Source organism: Scyliorhinus canicula, chromosome 18 (assembly GCF_902713615.1).
Source record: "Scyliorhinus canicula chromosome 18, sScyCan1.1, whole genome shotgun sequence".
NCBI lineage: Eukaryota > Metazoa > Chordata > Chondrichthyes > Carcharhiniformes > Scyliorhinidae > Scyliorhinus > Scyliorhinus canicula.
Genome location: NC_052163.1, coordinates 48355524 through 48374406, shown reverse-complemented (window position 1 = coordinate 48374406; position 18883 = coordinate 48355524). Strand labels below are relative to the sequence as shown.

General features: G+C 43.2%; 1 protein-coding gene across 5 annotated transcripts in view; it reads left to right on the top strand.

Moving 5' to 3' along the window:
• The window catches only part of LOC119952859 (fructosamine 3 kinase related protein), a 38112-nt gene extending 21634 nt beyond the window's left edge, over positions 1-16478 (top strand). For all 5 annotated transcript variants that reach the window (XM_038776420.1, XM_038776423.1, XM_038776422.1 and 2 more), the window contains 4 exons: positions 2069-2160; positions 2911-2993; positions 15288-15410; positions 15849-16478. In XM_038776420.1, the coding sequence (XP_038632348.1) occupies positions 2069-2160; positions 2911-2993; positions 15288-15410; positions 15849-16187 (637 nt within the window). In that variant the 3' untranslated portion in view covers positions 16188-16478. The remainder of the gene's footprint in view (positions 1-2068; positions 2161-2910; positions 2994-15287; positions 15411-15848) is intronic.
• The last annotated feature ends 2405 nt before the right edge of the window (positions 16479-18883 follow it).

Sequence of the window (18883 nt, the reverse complement as noted above, 5' to 3'; positions counted from 1 at the left end):
CGCATCTGAGACTATTCTACCCACCTCAAATGTCACCCGCTTATTAATCAAGATCACAACCCCTCTAGTCTTTGTATCCAGCCCCGACTGAAAAACCTGATGAATGCAGCCTTTCCTCAATCTGACCCGGTCCACTACTCTAAGGTGCATCCCCTGCAACATTACCACGTCCGCCTTCAGTCCCCTCGGGTGTGCAAGCATACGTGCCCTCTTTACCAGCCCATTTAGCCCTCAAACATTCCAGGTGATCAGTCGAGTTGGGGGGCAAAGTGTCCCCCCCTCCACCAATCAACCATTCCCTTTCTTGGGCCCGCCTCCAGCCCCTGCACCGCACCTGCTCCGCCCCACAGTGGCCACCACTCCCGACTACCTCACTGTCCCTCCACCAAAGTCTCTCCCTCATCAGCAGAACTGATTTCCACCCCTCCCAGCAACACTATTCTAAGACCGAACCCATCTAGTAAACTAAACGTATGCACCCCCCCCCCCCCACTGTTCCTCCGTGAGCTAGCTCACTCGGCGCCATGAAGTCTCCCACCTATTGTTCCCTCTCTCCCTTCCCCCGCTCATACAAACAAATTCCCTCATATAACAATCCCCAGATAAACACCCAACAGCAAGAAAACACAAAAACAAAAGAATCACCCACCGAAACTCAACCAGGCACGTCTCCAGCCCACAAAGTGCACATCAATAAAAACAAAAGGAACATTGCCAACATCCATCGGAAAAAAGAACCCGAAAACGGAAAATTGACTTATTGCCCCCCCCCCCCCCCTTTTCTGAAACAGAACTCCAAAAACCGAAACAAAACGGTAAGAGGAGGCAAAACCAATTTAAAACAGAAAACAAAAAGGGGAAAAGGGCCCAATATAGGCCAACAAGTTGCCTCAACATTCGAGAGTTCTCATACTCCCACCAGTCCTTTTCTTTCAGCAAAGTCCAGCGCCTCTTCGGGCGTCTCAAAATAGTGATGATGGCCCTCATATGTGACCCAAAGACGAGCCGGATACGCAGACCGAACTTCACCTGCTTCTTGAAGAAGATTGACTTGACTTGGTTGAAGCCTGCTCTCTTCCTCGCCACCTCCACACTCAGGTCCTGGTACACCTGCAGGATACTGTTGTCCCACTTACAACTCCGCGTTCGTTTGGCCCACCGAAGAATACATTCCTTGTCCAGGAACCTATGAAATCTCACCACCATTGCCCTCGGAGGGTCCCCCGCTCCCGGCTTCCTTGCAAGCGCTCTGTATGCCCTGTCCACCTTGAACGGTCGGGGGAAATGCCCCCTCCCCCAGCAGCTTTTTGAACATACCTGCTACGTATGCCCCAGCGTCAGCTCCCTCAGCCCGCTCCGGGAGCCCGACAATTCTTAAGTTCTGCCAGCGGGACCGATTCTCTAGGTCCGCCACCTTCTCCAGAAGCCTTTTCTGCTGGTCCCAAAGCATCCCCACCTCCACCTCCATCGCTGTTTGATGCTCCTCCTGCGCAGCCAGCGCCTTTTCAACCTTCGGATCGCCCGATCCTGTGTGTCCAATCTGTGCTCGAGCCGATCGATTGATTGTTTAATCGGGCCCAAACATTCCTGCTTCTTCCTGGATGACCATTGGTCGCTGCGCCGCCACCCCAGGGGTCCGGTCTTTGGCCATGCTGTCTCCTGCTGCAGCTTCAACACAGCTCTTGGTTAACTTCTTATTTCTGTCCACTTCTGGTTCTTTGCTCCATATACTAATACGTGGAAACGGTGCTCAATTGCCTCAGCCTTCGAATTCACCTTTTAAAACCAGAAAAAAGTCCGGGTGAAAGGTCCAAAAGTCCGACCAGAGCGGGAGCCACCAAATGTGCGACTTACTCCTTCATAGCCGCTACTGGAAGTCGGGTGCTACGTTTTAAATGTTCATTTTGATCCTTTGTTTTGCTGTGTCTTAATAATAGCATCAAATAGACAATTGACAACGATGCCTTAGATGTAGCTATGATGTTTGAAGATTCATTTTGGTTTGCTCGTTTCAAAACCTTTCAAAAATATGATCCTATTTCCAGATTTGGTGTTTTTTTTCTTCTAGATACATGGCTACGTTAGGAGAACAACTGGCAGATCTTCATCTTCACAATGCAAAGCTGAAGGAACAACAGAGGAAAGACGTACAGACTGCAGGTAAATGATTTAACTTTGCTCTAATCTATGGGAAATGTAGAGCTTTCAGTTTGACAAATCCATAACCCAAATTCATGTACATCCTTCAGTGACACCAACAACAGATGGGGGAGAAGTCCTATCTGGCAGTTGTGGATGGTTTTTGAGATTCTGCAATTTTTTTTGTAGAAGAGGGGAGGATACATTGTAGGGTGCTGACACTTTAAGTGTTGAATGCATTGGGTTCCACTTTCAGAGTAAGATTTATTTTTGTTAATTCATCATAATGGGTACTATCATCTGGGGGGGGGGGGGGGGGATTATGCTGGACTGCAAAATACTGTAATTTACCACTGGGTGGGTGAGGAGTTGTGGTATTTTAAGGTAGTTCTTGTTTTTGTTCATGAAACTTGGACAAGACTACTAGTTGGCACGTTTTACAGAAGACTGGAATTATTAACACTTTAAAGTAACATTGAAATGTATGTTTTAGTTTTAACTGAATGAGCTGGAGTTATTTAGCATGGTACGAGGTGAAAACGTGAAATGCTCACTATGAAGGAGGGATTGTACTGTTTTTATGATTGTTTGCTCTATCTGAATTGTTTAAGTGAACATAAATTTATACTTCCTAACTGAATGTTAAAAAGAGATAGATGAAACATTATCATGTTTGGAAAGTAGCATTAAAAGTTGAATGAAAATTGTTGTACCACCTAAAAAGTATAAAGACATTGGCCTAAATATGTTTTTTTGTTCTGTCTGAGATAGGCAAGGGGCCAGGGCAGTCTGAAATGCAGTACGTGAACAAATTTGGGTTTCATATCACTACCTGCTGCGGTTATCTTCCACAGGTGGGCTGATTTTTGTTCTCCTTGCGCACATTTAGAACTTCAATCTCCTCAGAATCGTTCTTCAGAAATTACTGTACAATTAGAGTGTATTTAAAAATAAAATATAAAGGCCGGAACTTTCTGGCCGCTCACACTGGCGCAATCTTCTGGTCCAGCTTGAAGGCTTCACAGTGGTAAGGAGTGCATTCAACGAGAAACCCTATTGACAACGGCGAGACCAGAAGAGTTCCCGTCACTGGCTAATGGCAAGTCACCATCCGCCACCACGAAACACACGGTGGATTGCTCTGGAAACTTCCGCCCATAGATTCAGATATCAAAGAAAATCTTCAATTTATATTGTGCCATTTGTGACCTCCGGATGTTGCGAATTGCTTCACAGCCTTGAAGTGGAGTTATTGTTAAATTGTAAGAAAATGCAGCAGCCATTCTGTGTACAGCAAGGCCCCACAACAGCAACAAGATAAATGAGCAGATCATCTGTTTTGGTGATGTTGATTGAAGGTTAAAGGTTGATCAGGAGTGGCGGAACTCCTTTGCACTTCAGATAGTGCCATGGAATCACTGTTCACCACGAAGGCTGAGAGGCCATCTTCATGACAGAATAATATGAAATATAGGGAGAAGGTGTCAAAATACAATCGCTCGTATAAAATTGTCTACCTTTTATGCTACCTGATTAAATAAAGTAACTGCAGGTTAGACTTCGCTCTGAAAATCAAATGCAAGTGTCTTATTTATTAATTTTGATCAATATACATCTGTCATTAAGCTAACTTTGCCAAGTGTACTTCCATATAATTTGAATAAATTTGAACTTGTGATAAATTAACTGTGGTAGAGCACCAGTGATTATTGCAGAGTGATAAGCGAATGAATCCAAACTAGTGACTCATAGATTATCATAGAATTTACAGTGCAGAAGGAGGCCATTCGGCCCATCGAGTCTGCACCGGCTCTTGGAAAGAGCACCCTACCCAAGGTCAACACCTCCACCCTATCCCCATAACCCCACCCAACACTAAGGGCAATTTTGGACACTAAGGGCAATTTATCATGGCCAATCCGCCTAACCTGCACATCTTTGGACTGTGGGAGGAAACCGGAGCACCCGGAGGAAACCCACGCACACACGGGGAGGATGTGCAGACTCCGCACAGACAGTGACCCAAGCTGGAATCGAACCTGGGACCCTGGAGCTGTGAAGCAATTATGCTATCCACAATGCTACCGTGCTTCCCCTCCACAGCTATCAAATTCGTAATGTTAGCTGCTTCACCGTCGAAAGTGCAAAGTGGTGTGTACTTTCCTTGCGGGAAAAGGGATTACTGGGCAAAGGAGTGAGTTATTTTTGACTCGTCTAGATTCTGAAATGCCTAATGCAATTGTTCCCCAAATTGTACACCAGACAGTAACCAGACTGAAAGATGTTGAACAAATTAGGGTGGCACAGTGGTTAGCATTGCTGCTGCACAGCACCAGGGATCCTGGTTCAATTCCAGCCATGGGTGACTGTGTGGAATTTTCACGTTCTCCCCGTGTCTACGTAGATTTCTTCCAGGTGCTCGGGTTTCCTCCCACAGTGCAAAGACGTGAAGGTTAGGTGGATTGGACATGATCAATGCACAGGACGGGCTAGTGAGCCGAGGTAAGGTGGGTGCAGACTCTATGAGCCGAATGGCCTCCTTCTGCATTGTAGAGATTCTATGAAGAATAACGATCGGATTAAGAACCTGGAAGCTGCTGCTGGTCCATGGTTGAAGCAAGTTTTATAATAAGAGGAGGAAGAAAATTACAGATTCAAAATTAATCAACTGTGTTATAGAAATTGACCATAGAAAGGGCGGCACAGTGGTTAGTACTGCTGCCTCACTGTGCCGAGGTCCCAGGTTCGATCCCGGCTCTGGGTCACTGCCCGTGCGGAGTTTGCATAATCTTCCTGTGTTTGCGTGGGTTTCGCCCCACAACCCAAAGATGTGCAGGGTAGGTGGATTGGCCACACTAAATTGCCCCTTAATGGGAAAAAATGAATTTGGTGCTCTAAATTTAAAAAGAAAGAAATTGACCATAGAAGATTGCAATCCATTGAAAGGATCAGTTACTCACAGTCTGCCCATCAAAGCTCACTGAAATTAAAATGATCTTCAAACACTGTAAAATAAGCACTTGTGATGGCAATGCTTATTTCTTTAGCTTTTCTTTAAATGAAAGCTACTTTTCTGTGCAATGTGGTATATTTATAACTGCACTTTGGACAACGTTTATGGAACCAGCTTTACTAAATACTGTTAAGCACTAGATTACCATTACAGACCCGATGCCTTATCACTGGCATGTTCGTGCCAAGCTAATTTGGCTGAAAAATGTGTCAGCCAGTATAATACATTAATAAAATTAGAAATTCTGGCATGAATTGTATTGATGGCTGGACACAGTCCATACTAACTCTTTTTAGCCTAAACATTTACCAAAAATACTTTTAAACCCTTTACCACCACCAAAGGTGAGCAGAAAAATGAGGAGTAGCATTAACTGATCAAGATCTGTTTTGATGCAGCATTTGTAAGGGGGGGCGGTGGGGAGGCGGGCAGACCAAGGCACAGTTGAAAAGTTAGAATTTTTCGCAAAAAATATTCAAAGGCATAAAAGGAGACTTGAGAAAGAGCACTTGTGTTCATAGCGCTTTATGATAGCCAAAAGTGTTTTGCAACTAATTCTGAAGTACATTCTGTCGCCATGAGAGCCCATTAAACAAGCAATGTTCCACAAACAATAAATGAGCGAATGACCAGTTAATATGTTTTGGCGTGAGGGATACGCATTGGTCAGGAGACCAAGGGAGCGCCCTGTTCTTCATGGAATAATCCCATGGGGCTGGTTTAGCTCAGTGGGCTAGACAGCTGGTTTGTGATGCCAAACGAGGACAGCAGTGCGGGCACAATTCCTGCACCTGCTGAGGCTGTAGCCACGGCTTCTCAATGTTGCCCCTCATCTGAGGTGTGGTGATCCTGAGGTTAAATCACTACCAGTCAGCTCTCCCCCTCATAAGGGGAAAGCAACCTATTGTCATCTGGGACTCTGGCAACTTTACATTACTTTTGGGACCGGTTTAGCTCAGTGGGCTAGACAGCTGGTTTGTGATGCAGAGCAAGGCCAGCAGCAAGGGTTCAATTCCCATACCAACTAAGATTATTCAGGAAGGCCCACCTTCTCAACCTTTCCCCTCATCTGAGGTGTGGTGATCCTCAGGTTAAATCACCACCAGTCAGCTCTTCCCCCTCAAAGGGGCAGGCAACCTATGGTCACCTGGGACGATGGCAACATTAATCTTTTTTAATCCCATGGTATCATTTACCTTTATATAAACAGCCATACGAGACCTTGTTTAACATCTTACTGAAAAGTGATGTTTCCAACAATGCATCCATCACACCATAACTCTTGCTAGATTAAGTGCTCAAGTCTGAGTGCAGGCTTGGAGATGGCACAACTTCCTGATTCCAATAAAAACATTCTCAGTTGAGCAAATATCATACCTTCAGGATCGATATCTTTTGGGAGAGTGTAAACTACTAAACGAATGTCTTCTAATAGCGAGCAAAGCACAGTCCAGAGTTACAGCATCTTTAATTGAAGGTTGAAATATATGGTTGGAAAAGATTCCTTAAGTAATGAAGGGGTAGGTGTGGGGTCTGAAAATCAGGACAAGGATCTTCAAAGCAGTTTCTTGCAGCACAGAGAGGACCATCAAAGAAAATTGAGATTTCAAAATAATGGACGCGAGAATGAAACAGATGAGAAAATAAAATAAATTAACATAAGCTAAATGATTACTTACAGAAATGGCATTAGAGAAGACACATTAAGGCAGCACAGTGGCGCAGCGGGTTAGCCCTGCTGCCTCACGGCGCTGAGGTCCCAGGTTCGATCCCGGCTCTGGGTCACTGTCTGTGCGGAGTTTGCACATTCTCCCCGTGTTTGCGTGGGTTTCGCCCCCACAACCTAAAAATGTGCACGGTAGTTGGATTGAACAAGCTAAATTGCCCCTTAATTGGAAAAAAATGAATTGGGTACACTAAATTTATGGGAAAAAAAGAGAAGACACGTTAGTAGTTATGCAAACTGTTACTGTAGGTTTTGCAAGGGAAATTAATGTTAAGATCACTAGGAAGAAGGTTAGGCTCAAAATCAATGCATCCCCAAAGACTGATGCCATATTGTTAGGGTGTGGATGGAAACTACAAACTACTAATGGAAATGTGCCGATGACTAGTAACCAAAGGGTTAATTCTGCCTGACTAACCAACTTGCTTTCTTTTAAGGATGTGCCATTCCAGATGGAATTTCAAAAATTATATTTTGCAGTGTGCCTGTATCTCGAGTTCACATGAAAAGCTTCACAAATTGAAATTATTCAGTAACATCAGGTGAATAAGAAATTGGTTGAAAGAAAGGAAGCAACAGGCACCAGTTAGTGGAGGAGTGTCATCTTTGGGTTATATATCAGTAGAATGGCCCAACACTCAGTGCTGGGACTTCATGCTATCCTTTACCTATAAATTTTCAGGCAATATTAAACTGTTGGTATAGCAATATAAGTCAGTATTCTGTTAACTTTGTTGTTTATTATTAGGCAGCGTCAGGTTAGTGTCCTAGTCCCAACCATCTTCTGCTGCTTCATCAATGACCTGCCTTCCAACATAAAGTCAGATGTTGGGATATTCACTGATGACTGCACGTGTTCAGCATCATTCGCGGCTTCTCAGACATTGAATCAGTCCATTTGCAAATGCAGCAAGGCCCAGACAATATCCAGGCTTGGCTGACAAGTGGCAAGTTACACTTGTGCCACACAACTGCCAGGCAATGACTATCTCCAATAAGAGAGAATCAAGCCATCGCGCTTTGACATTCAATGATCCCCCTCTATCAACTTCCTGGGGGTTACCATTGACCAGAAACTGAACTGAACGAGCCATACAAATACTGTGGCTACAAGAGTAAGTCCGAGGCTAGGAATCCTCTGGTGAGCAACTCACCTCTTGACTTCCCGAAGCTTGCTCACCACCTCCAGGGCCTAAATCAGGAGTGTGATGGAATACTCCCCACTTGCTTGGATGAGTGCAGCTCCAACAACACTCATGATGCTTGACACCATCCAGGACAAAGCAACTCGCTTGATTGGCACCCCTTCTAAAACATCATTCCCTCCACCACAGCACACAGTCGAAGCAGTGTATCCCATCGAGAAGCTACACTGCAGGAACTCCCCAAGGTTTCTTAGGCAGCACCTTTCAAACCCACGGCCACTACCAACTAGAATGACAAGGGCAGCAGATACATGGGAACACCAAAACTTGGAAGTTTCCTTCCAAGTCACTCACCACCTTGACCTGGACATATATCACCGTTTCTTCACGGTTGCTGGGTCAAAATCCTGGATCTCCCTCCATAATAGCACTGGCGGTGCACCTACACCACATGAACTGCAGCAGTTCAAGAAGGCAGCTCATCACTACCTTCTCAAGGGCAATTATGGATAGGCAACAAATGCTACCCTAGCCAGCAAAGCCCACATCTCTTAAAAATCAATTGGAAAAAAAATAGGTTGGATGTATTTTCCATTGAGTCCTTTAAAATCCTTAATTTTTTAAATATAGTTCATGTGATGCTTATTTTTCCTTCATTTGAAAAGTACTTTTCATTTATCTGCGTTAAATTTCATCTGTGAGTCATAGAATTTACAGTGCAGAAGGAGGCCGTTCGGCCCATTGAGTCTGCACCGGCTCTTTGAAAGAGCATCCTAACCAAGCCGACATCCCCTGGACCCTGGGACCCTGGAGCTGTGAAGCAATTGTGCTAACCACTATGCTAGCGTGCTGCCCGTCTGCCAGACCCTAATTTTATCCAAGTTACTCTGTTGTCTGTACCCGATTGGTATTGTCAGCAAATGTGACTACCTTACATTGAGTTTCATAGACCATAAACACAGTGCCATTACTTTGTTAATGCTATGAAACTGGGTTTTTGGAAAAACGCTAACATCATCTCATTGGACTGTTTGCAAACGTCCAAACCATCTAGCAAAGGTTATTTCCTTTGTCTTTTTTTGTAACGGTTTAATATAACTGAGTGACTTGCTGGGTCATTTTAGAGGGCAGTTAGGAGTCAACCACAGTGCAGTTGGTCTGGAGTTAAATGTAGGCCAGACCAGATAAGGACAACAGTTTTCCATCCCTAATAGGCATTCGTGAATCAATTTTTTTTTTTTCTGACAATCTGATAAATCATGATCCCTATTACTGAGACTAGCTTCTGCCGGGCACTTGGCTCCAGATCTCATTACAACCTTTGTTCAAACATGGACTAAAGAGCTGAATTTCAGAGGTGAGTTGAGAGTGACTGCCCTTGACATCAAGGCAAAGTGTGCTGTCAAACTGCCCGAGCAAAACTGAAGTCAGTGAGAATCAAGGGACTCCACTTGTTGGAGCCAGGCCTAGCACAAAGGAAGATGATTGTGGTTGTTGGAGGGTAATTATTTGAGCCACAGGACATGACTGCAGGAGTTCCTCAGGATAGTGTCCTGGGCCCAACCATCTTCAGTTGATTCAGCAGTGACCTCCCCTGCCCCCGCTCCCCACACATCAGAAATGTAGATATTGGCTGATGATTGTACAGTGCAATCAGTTGCATCTCCTGATACTCAAGTGGGTCATATCTGCAAAAGACAAGACCTAGACAATATTCAGGCTTGAGCTGATAAGTGGCACCACACAAGTGCTAGGCAATGACCACCTGCAACAAGAGAATATAACCATTTCTCCATGATATCCACTCCACGTGATATCAAGAAACAGCTGAAGGCACTGGATACTGCAAAGGCTATAGGCCCTGAAAATATGCCGGCAATACTACTGAAGGCTTGTGCTCCAGAACCCAGAACTTGCCGCACCCCTAGCCAAGCTGTTCCAGTGCAGCTACAGCACTGGAATCTACCCAGCAATGTGGACAATAGCCCAGGTGTCCGATACACAAGAAACAGGACAAATCCAAGCCAGCCAATTACCACCCTATCAGTCTACTCCCCATCATCAGCAAACTGATGGAAGGAGTCATTAATAATGCTATCAAGCGGCACTTTCTCAGCAATAACCTGCTCACAGATGCTCAGTTTGGGTTCCGCCAGGGTCATTCAGCTCCTGACCTTATTACAGACTTGGTTCAAACATGGACAAAAGGGCTGAATGCCAGAGGTGAGGTGAGAGTGACTGCCCTTGACATCAAGGCAGCATTTGACCAAGTATGGCATCAAGGAGCCCTAGCTACACTGGAGTCAATGGGAATTATGGGGAGAAAACTCTGCTGGTTGGAGTCATAACTGGCACAAAGGAAGATGGTTGTGGTACATAAGAACATAAGAACTAGGAGCAGGAGTAGGCCATCTGGCCCCTCGGGCCTGCTCCGCCATTCAATTAGATCATGGCTGATCTTTTGTGGACTCAGCTCCACTTTCCGGCCCGAACACCATAACCCTTAATCCCTTTATTCTTCAAAAAACTATCTATCTTTACCTTAAAAACATGTAATGAAGGAGCCTCAACTGCTTCACTGGGCAAGGAATTCCATAGATTCACAACCCTTTGGGTGAAGAAGTTCCTCCTAAACTCAGTCCTAAATCTACTTCCCCTTATTTTGAGGCTATGTCCCCTAGTTCTGCTTTCACCCGCCAGTGGAAACAACCTGCCCGCATCTATCCTATCTATTCCCTTCATAATTTTAAATGTTTCTATAAGGTCTCCCCTCATCCTTCTAAATTCCAACGAGTACAGTCCCAGTCTACTCAACCTCTCCTCATAATCCAACCCCTTCAGCTCTGGGATTAACCTAGTGAATCTCCTCTGCACACCCTCCAGTGCCAGTACGTCCTTTCTCAAGTAAGGAGACCAAAACTGAACACAATACTCCAGGTGTGGCCGCACTAACACCTTATACAATTGCAACATAACCTCCCTAGTCTTAAACTCCATCCCTCTAGCAATGAAGGACAAAATTCCATTTGCCTTCTTAATCACCTGTTGCACCTGTAAACCAACCTTCTGTGACTCATGCACTAGCACACCCAAGTCTCTCTGAACAGCGGCATGCTTTAATATTTTATCGTTTAAATAATAATCCCGTTTGCTGTTATTCCTACCAAAATGGATAACCTCACATTTGTCAACATTGTATTACCTCTGCCAGACCCGAGCCCATTCACTTAACCTATCCAAATCCCTCTGCAGACTTCCAGTATCCTCTGCACTTTTCGCTTTACCACTCATCTTAGTGTCATCTGCAAACTTGGACACATTGCCCTTGGTCCCCAACTCCAAATCATCAATGTAAATTGTGAACAATTGTGGGCCCAACACGGATCCCTGAGGGACACCACTAGCTACTGATTGCCAACCAGAGAAACACCCATTTATCCCAACTAGTTGGAGGTCAATCATCTCAGCTTCAGGACATCACTGCAGGAGTTCCTCTGGGTAGTGTCCTAGGCCCAACCATCTTCAGTTGCTTCATCAATGAACTGCCTTCCACTAAAAGGCCAGAAGTGGGGATGGCTGCGGATGACTGCACAATGTTCAGCACCATTCGTGACACCTCGGATAATAAAGCAGTCCAAATGCACCAGGACCTGGACAATATCCAGGCGGGGCTGACAAGTGGCAAGTTACATTCATGACACAGAAGTGCCAGGCAATTGCCATCTCCTCCAAGAGAAGTTCTAACCACCGACCCTTGACATTCAATGGCACTAGCATTGCTGAATCCCCCACAATAAAAAACCTGGAGGTTACCATTGATCATAAACTGAACTGGACAAGCCACTTTAATACTGTGGCTGCAAGGGCAGGTCAAAGACTAGGAACCCTACAGCGAGTAACTCACCTCCTGACCCCCCAAAGCTTATCCACCATCTGCAAGGCACAAGTCCGGAGTGTAATGGAATACTCTCCACTTGCCTGGATGAGTGCAGCTCCAATAACACTGAAGAAGCTCGACACCATCCAGGAAAAAGCAGTCTGCTTGATTGCTCCCTCTTCCACAAACATTCAAACCTTTCACTGATGAACAGTGGCAGCCATGTGTACCATCTACAAGACCACGACCACTACCACCTAGAAGGACATGGGCAGCAGATACCTGAAACCCTACCACCTGGAGGTCACTCACCACCCTGTATTGGAAATTTATCACCGCTCCTTCACTGTCACTGGGGCAACATCCTGGAATTCCCTTCCTAACATCACTGTGGGTGTACCTGCACCTCAAGGACTGCCGCGATTCAAGAAGGCAACTCACCACCACCTTCTGAAGGGCAACTAGGGATGGGTAATAAATGCTGGTCTAATCAGCGAAGCCCACATCCCGTAAATGAATTTTTCAAAAAAATGATCTGTATGCCCACTCTGAATTCAATTACGACCCGAGAACAAACTTCAGGTGTATCCATGCCCACTAGGAATCAAGTTGAGAGTGTTCAATTCATTTCATGTCGGACCCAGAAATGGAAACTTATGATGTTGCACCAGAAAAAAGTTCAGTTTAGAATACAGTCAAATTGTTTGCTGCAGGATTTTTTGAAACCGAACAGAATGAATGAGATATGTGACAATGGCAAAACACCTTCCTTTGTAGCATTTAAGACAAGTAGCAATTGTTGATAATTTGCAAGAAAACAATTTTTTTTAAAGCAGCGATTTGAGACTTTTGTAATAAACTGGCACCTTACGGCAATGAACATAAGAAATAGGAGGAGGTGCGATAGCACAGTAGTTAGCACTGTTGCCTCACAGCTCCAGGGTCCCAGGGTCAATTCCCGGCTTGGGTCACTGTCTGTGCGGAGATTGCAAGTTCTCCCCATGTTTGCATGGGTTTCCTCCGGGTGCTCCGGTTTCCTCCCACAGTCCGAAGGTGTGCAGGTTAGGTGGATTGGCTAAGGTTAGGCGGGGTTACAGGGATAGGGTGGTGTATGCTTATGTATGGTGCTCTTTCCAAGGGTCGATGCAGACCCGATGGGCTGAATGGCCTCCTGCACTGTAAATTCTATGATTCTATAAGCCATTTGGCCCTTCGAGTCTGCTTAGCCTTTTACCTATGTCAAAGATTTCAAACAGAAAATTAAGTGGTAAATACAGGCTTCATTGAGAAGGAATCCGTTGACTGTATTCACGGTATGAACCTGCACAAAAGAAAAAGATGAATGGTCTTTTCATGTCTGCAGTCCTGACAGATCAAAGGATTTTAGAATTGATGCTCAGTGCTGGTGTTAGAGCATTAAGCTACCTATAAAGCAGGCACTTTATTACCATTTTTGTACAACCTGTGTTTGGTGTCAATGAGCTGATGTTTTGAGATTTTATTCGTAGGGGACTTTTGAAGTAATCCATGTGAGAAAAAACTGCACACATAGCTATTCAGTCCATGGATATACTGCCTCCGCATACATTATAAAAAAGCCTTTTGGAAACTTCAAACATTTACAGAAAGGAACTTTTCTTCAGGAATCTGAATAAATTATTAAAGTACCACAGTTGCACATTTGTACAGATTCTATAAAGCAGTGGTGTTGTCTTGTTCCATGCGTGTACCCAATCTGCAGAATATTTAAAAATCACAACAGTATCACTGTCATCAAATTTAAAATCTCAGTTCTGCAGAAGGACAAAGAGTATGTTTGTAATATGAATTTTAGATTTTTAAAAAACGTATTCTTTCATGGGATGTGGGTGTTGACAACGCCAGAATCTGTTGCCCACCCTTAATTGCCCTTGGATTGAATGGCTTGCAAGGCCATTTCAGAGGGCAGTTAAGAATCACCAATATTGCTGTGGATCTGGAGTCACATATAGGCCAGACCTGGTAAGGGTGGCTGATTTACTTCCCTAAAGGACATTAATGAACCATTGAATTTTACCATTGACGAAATTGTCATGGTCATCATTACTGAGACCAGCTTTATATTCCAGATGTATTTTCTAAAAGTCCTTTTATGCCACAAATTTTCATCATTTTTATGATTTTTATGATTTACAACAACCGCACAAACCCCTTAATCCACCACGTTCCCACTCCCTTAGCAATCAATGATAAACAACTCCCTAAAATGCAAAATGAACAAACCTCAACAATTGTAGAATCCATCAAACCCCCCCCCCCCCCCCCCGGGTGGAGAAGCTGACCTCCACCCCAACAAGACCTGCCTGCGGGCAATCAGCGAGGCGAAGGCTAAAACATATCATAGAATCATATCATAGAATATGACCCCGCACTCGCCTGCAGCTCTGGCTGGTCCGACACCCCGAATATGTCTTAGAGAGCACCGGACTCCACATGTAGAACCCCCAAAATGGTGCTGAACATTGTCCTCCAAAACCTTTCCAGCTTTGGGCACGACCAAAACATATGCACATGGTTCGTAGGTCCCCTCCAACATTGCTCACAGACATCTTCTACCCCTTCGAACAGTCAGCTCGTCCTAGACTTTATAAGGTGCGTCCCATGCACTACCTTCAGCTGTACCCCCAACGTCGTGCACAAAGTCAAGGCATTTACCCTCAGCAGCACCTCACACCACAATCCCTCCTCCAGCGCCGCCCCCCAACTCTTCCTCCTACTTCGCCTTAACGTCCCATGGACACCCCATTCTCCTTCAAAATCCTCCTGTAAATCGCCAAGACGACTCCCCCCAGCTGACAACACTGCCTCCACCAACAAGGATGCAGGTGCTATTGGGAAGGTCGGGAAGACCTTCCTCGCAAAGTCCTGCACCTGCATATACCTGAAACCTTTGCCCCTTGTCAGCCAAACCTTCTTACCCCAGCTCTTACAGACTCGCAAATCGTCCTCCCAGAAACAAAACAGATCCTTAATTTCCTTGATTCCCCCTCTCTTCCCATCCCTTGCATCCATCCTCCTTGGCTTGAACCCATGATTTCCCCCTAATCGGCATTCCCTTTCCCCCCCCCCCCCCCCCCCCCCAACCCAGGTCCCAACCTACAATGCTGCCAAAACTGCCTCCAGATCTTCAGCGTGACCACCACCACTGACTCACCGAATACTTCCCTGGGGCCATCGGGAGTGGCACCGTCGCCAGCATTCGCAACCCCGACCCCCTGCAAGAGCCCGCCTCCATCCTCATCCACAAAGCCTCTACCTCCCTATTCATGTTCTGGATGTATTAATTAAATTTTATTTCAACCAGCTAATATGTCAACTTGGACAAAATCTTCAATTTTCTTTCATCAGCATAATGACTGGCAGAGTGACTGGGTTAACTTTTTTACTCAGCAACGACTTCAGGTGCAGTTGGATTTAATCGAAAAGGAATATGGTGACCGTGAAGTCAGGGATCTCTGGTCAAAGCTTCAGGTACAAATACCGTGACACGTATCTTTAATTCCAAAGCTAATCAAGTGACTTGAATAAATTTGACAGAATAATCTCATCATGCTTAAACGCTTATTGTACACAATTAGTTATTGATTCTTAAATAATTGCTAATTGTTATTTTCATCATTTAACCTTGGCTCAGTTGAGAGCATGCTCCCCTCAGAGTCAGATATTTGTGGGTTTAAATCCTGTTGAAGGCTGTCCAGGATAGTAACACACTTTGACTCCTCTAATTTCTCCTCCTGTTGGGGATGAATTCCTTTACTTACAGCTCAACTGAGCTTGTGGATGGTCTATGCTGTACAATCAGAACAATACCCAAACTACCATGGGGTTCATGTATTTGCAACAATGAACTGCACCCCCAGACCACGAATCATGCCTCTTTACATTAACGGTTGCTATTTTGCTTTCCAGTTGAAGATACCTGCTCTATTTCATGACATCGAAATTATGCCAGCTCTCCTTCACGGAGACCTATGGGGAGGAAACATTGGACAAGTAGAAGATGGTCCAGTCATTTTTGATCCTGCCTCTTTCTACGGCCATTCTGAGTTCGAACTAGCAATATCTGGAATTTTTGGAGGGTTTGGCACTGCCTTCTATACAGCATACCATAACAAAATTCCCAAGGCACCGGGGTTTGAGAAACGACTGAAACTTTACCAACTCTTCCATTACCTGAATCATTGGAATCATTTTGGGACAGGGTACAGAGGATCATCAGTCAGCACAATGAAAGCTTTAATTCCGTAATTATCTCATACTCGGAGATAAAATAGTATTAAAAATCATTCCTGTCTGATCACAAAGTATGTCCTTCAGATGACTTAAGAAAAGTCATAGCAAGAAACTTGTATTTGAAGGAAGATTTTTCTTTTATGTGAATTATAAAATTAATTGTAATGTACTTATTACTAACTGAACAAGATTTCATTGAACATTAACGTCTGAAATTTAGCTGCGATTTCATACTTCAAAATAACATTTGCAATAACTATGTAGCTGCAAAACAAATAAAGTGATAACTTGCAAGTTTGAAATATTCACCTCTGTCTTGCTATCTTTTCACAAAATTTAAAATATCATTTTGTTTACTTACTATGATAGGTAAGACTGATCTGATTTAAGAGAGTTATTAGGTTTTATAAAACAGGATTAAATTATCAGTTTATATTTGTCACTATGAAGGAAAATCCAAGGAAGGTCAACGAATGAGGTTGATTCTATCTTCTATCCCTTAAATACTTAATGTTTTTCAAGCAACCTATTCCTTTTCAAAATTCCTTGACAACTCAGCATCAGAGGTTAATTCGAGAATGTCACATCCACAGTCTGCTTGGGGAAAATCAATTATGCATGTCCTTTTAATTCTTTTTACAATTATCTTAAACTAGAATCTTGCCAACCAGTGGAATCAATCTAACATTCAACCCTTCAATAACCTACTAGACCTCATCAGGGCTCCCTGCAACTTTCTCAGTTCCAGTTAAGATAAGATTTCTTAACCGGTATAAAATATTTCCCTGATAACATCCCTGGCCATTGAGATAACAAAAGCAGAAAATCAATTAAAAGTAGAAAATTACAGAAACTGAACATTTAGTCAATAAGAAAAATTACCTTTACAACAGACCCGACTTAGTGCAGACTGGTGTAACAATAAATTAGGTTATCTGCTGAGACCCAGTCACTGTAACCATTATTGAAGATAATTATTCCAGTTCTTTATTTTACTTCCTAGTTTGTTGCATGTGAATATTCTGTATGTATTAACTATTTAAAATGATATGGAATCATGACCGTGTAATGTTTAAATACTTATTACAACTGTATTCATGAATTTTAAAGGATTTAAAACTTAATAACACAGCAACTAGAAACTTAGTTATTGTGAAATTATCATTATGATATTCAAAGATTATTAATGTTGCCATCCAGCTGATCATTTGTTTTCTTATTGCGATCCTTTGTAACAGTTTCCCTCTCATTAAGTTTGATGTTGTATCTAGCACGTAGATCAACAACAGAATCAAGTCGAGTTGTGGAGTATTTTCTGTCGTTTTGTGCTGTGGAGTGATCTATAATTGCAGCTTGTTCAAATTTCTGAAAACCTTTTGAATATTTGAAAATCTATTTCTGCCATTAGACATTTGAAAAATGCTATTTCTGGATGCTATTTACCTACTAAAAGGTAAATTGAGAAAAATCCCTCACATCAGATTTAGAACTTGCACAGTGACTAAGCCACTCTAATGAAACAAAAATGTACGCAATTGTTCTTTTGAGCACGTGTATCAGTTTTTCTAAATTGTGGTTTTTAAGTCCATAATCCATTCATCATCTGCCCATAATGAAGGTAGTTTGATCATGTGGGAGCAACAGTGTATACGTCTCAATACAGATGCAAAGGCTAACTTTTTCTGTCAAATCTTTGAAACAATTAACTAACTATAATAAATACTCCACAAAGTAGAGCAGAATTGATGCTAGATTCTGTGGGAAGTTTGTCTTTAAAATGCAAGGAAATTCGAAGTGTCTAATTCAAAATAATAGATATTTTATTATTTTAAAATTCAACAAATTACATTGAATGGTCAGGAGTGGAATATTTTTGTTGTCCTTAACCAAATTGTTCCAATAGGTTGATTACACAACAGTATGCTTTCACTGGTTGCATTAGTATCTAAGGCAGATCAATCATGCATGTAAGACCACAAGAATTACCATTGGCAGATTTAAAAAAGGAAATCATTGTATCGCTAATAATTCATGTGGCTTCAGATACAGTGTGCTGCAACCTATTTTCAGGGGGATATTTTCAGTCAGCAGTGACTGTCTATTTTATATTGGCAGTTTTGTGCCTTTCTCTTTGTGGACATCTCAGTCTCTTTCTTTGACTTAGTAAGGGTATTTTTTTAAATAAACCCGTTTAATGTTGCACAGATCAGTTATGAAAACGCTTGTGTATTCTTGATTGTTTTTATTTAAACCTCAATTTTGCCAAATATTTGTTATCGGTATTGACTTATACAACACGTTGTGTTTTCTTTAGGCATTGTTGGAACACAATAATAGGATACATTTTGCTTTGCAATAATGTTACTTGCAGTTATAAACATGTGCCTTGTGGCCCTATTACTAAACACTTGGGTGGGACCACTTTTTAATGAAAAGAGTCATGTTACAGAGATGAGAGTGGAATAGGTGGTCTGTTGGATACTTTCCTAAATTGGGAGTTGGTACATGCAGAAAGTGAGAGTGGTAGAAAACTGATTCATTCTTGCATCACATTCAGAACCTAGCCATAGTAGCAACTTGCCAGAAACCTGTTTTTGGTGAGCAAAACTTTACTTGTTGCTTTTTGGTTACAGTTTTCTCCCAGTTGCTATTTTTTTGAAGATGCTGAGAGCATGGAAACAGGATTTCCTCAATGCTGTCTTGTCTGCACT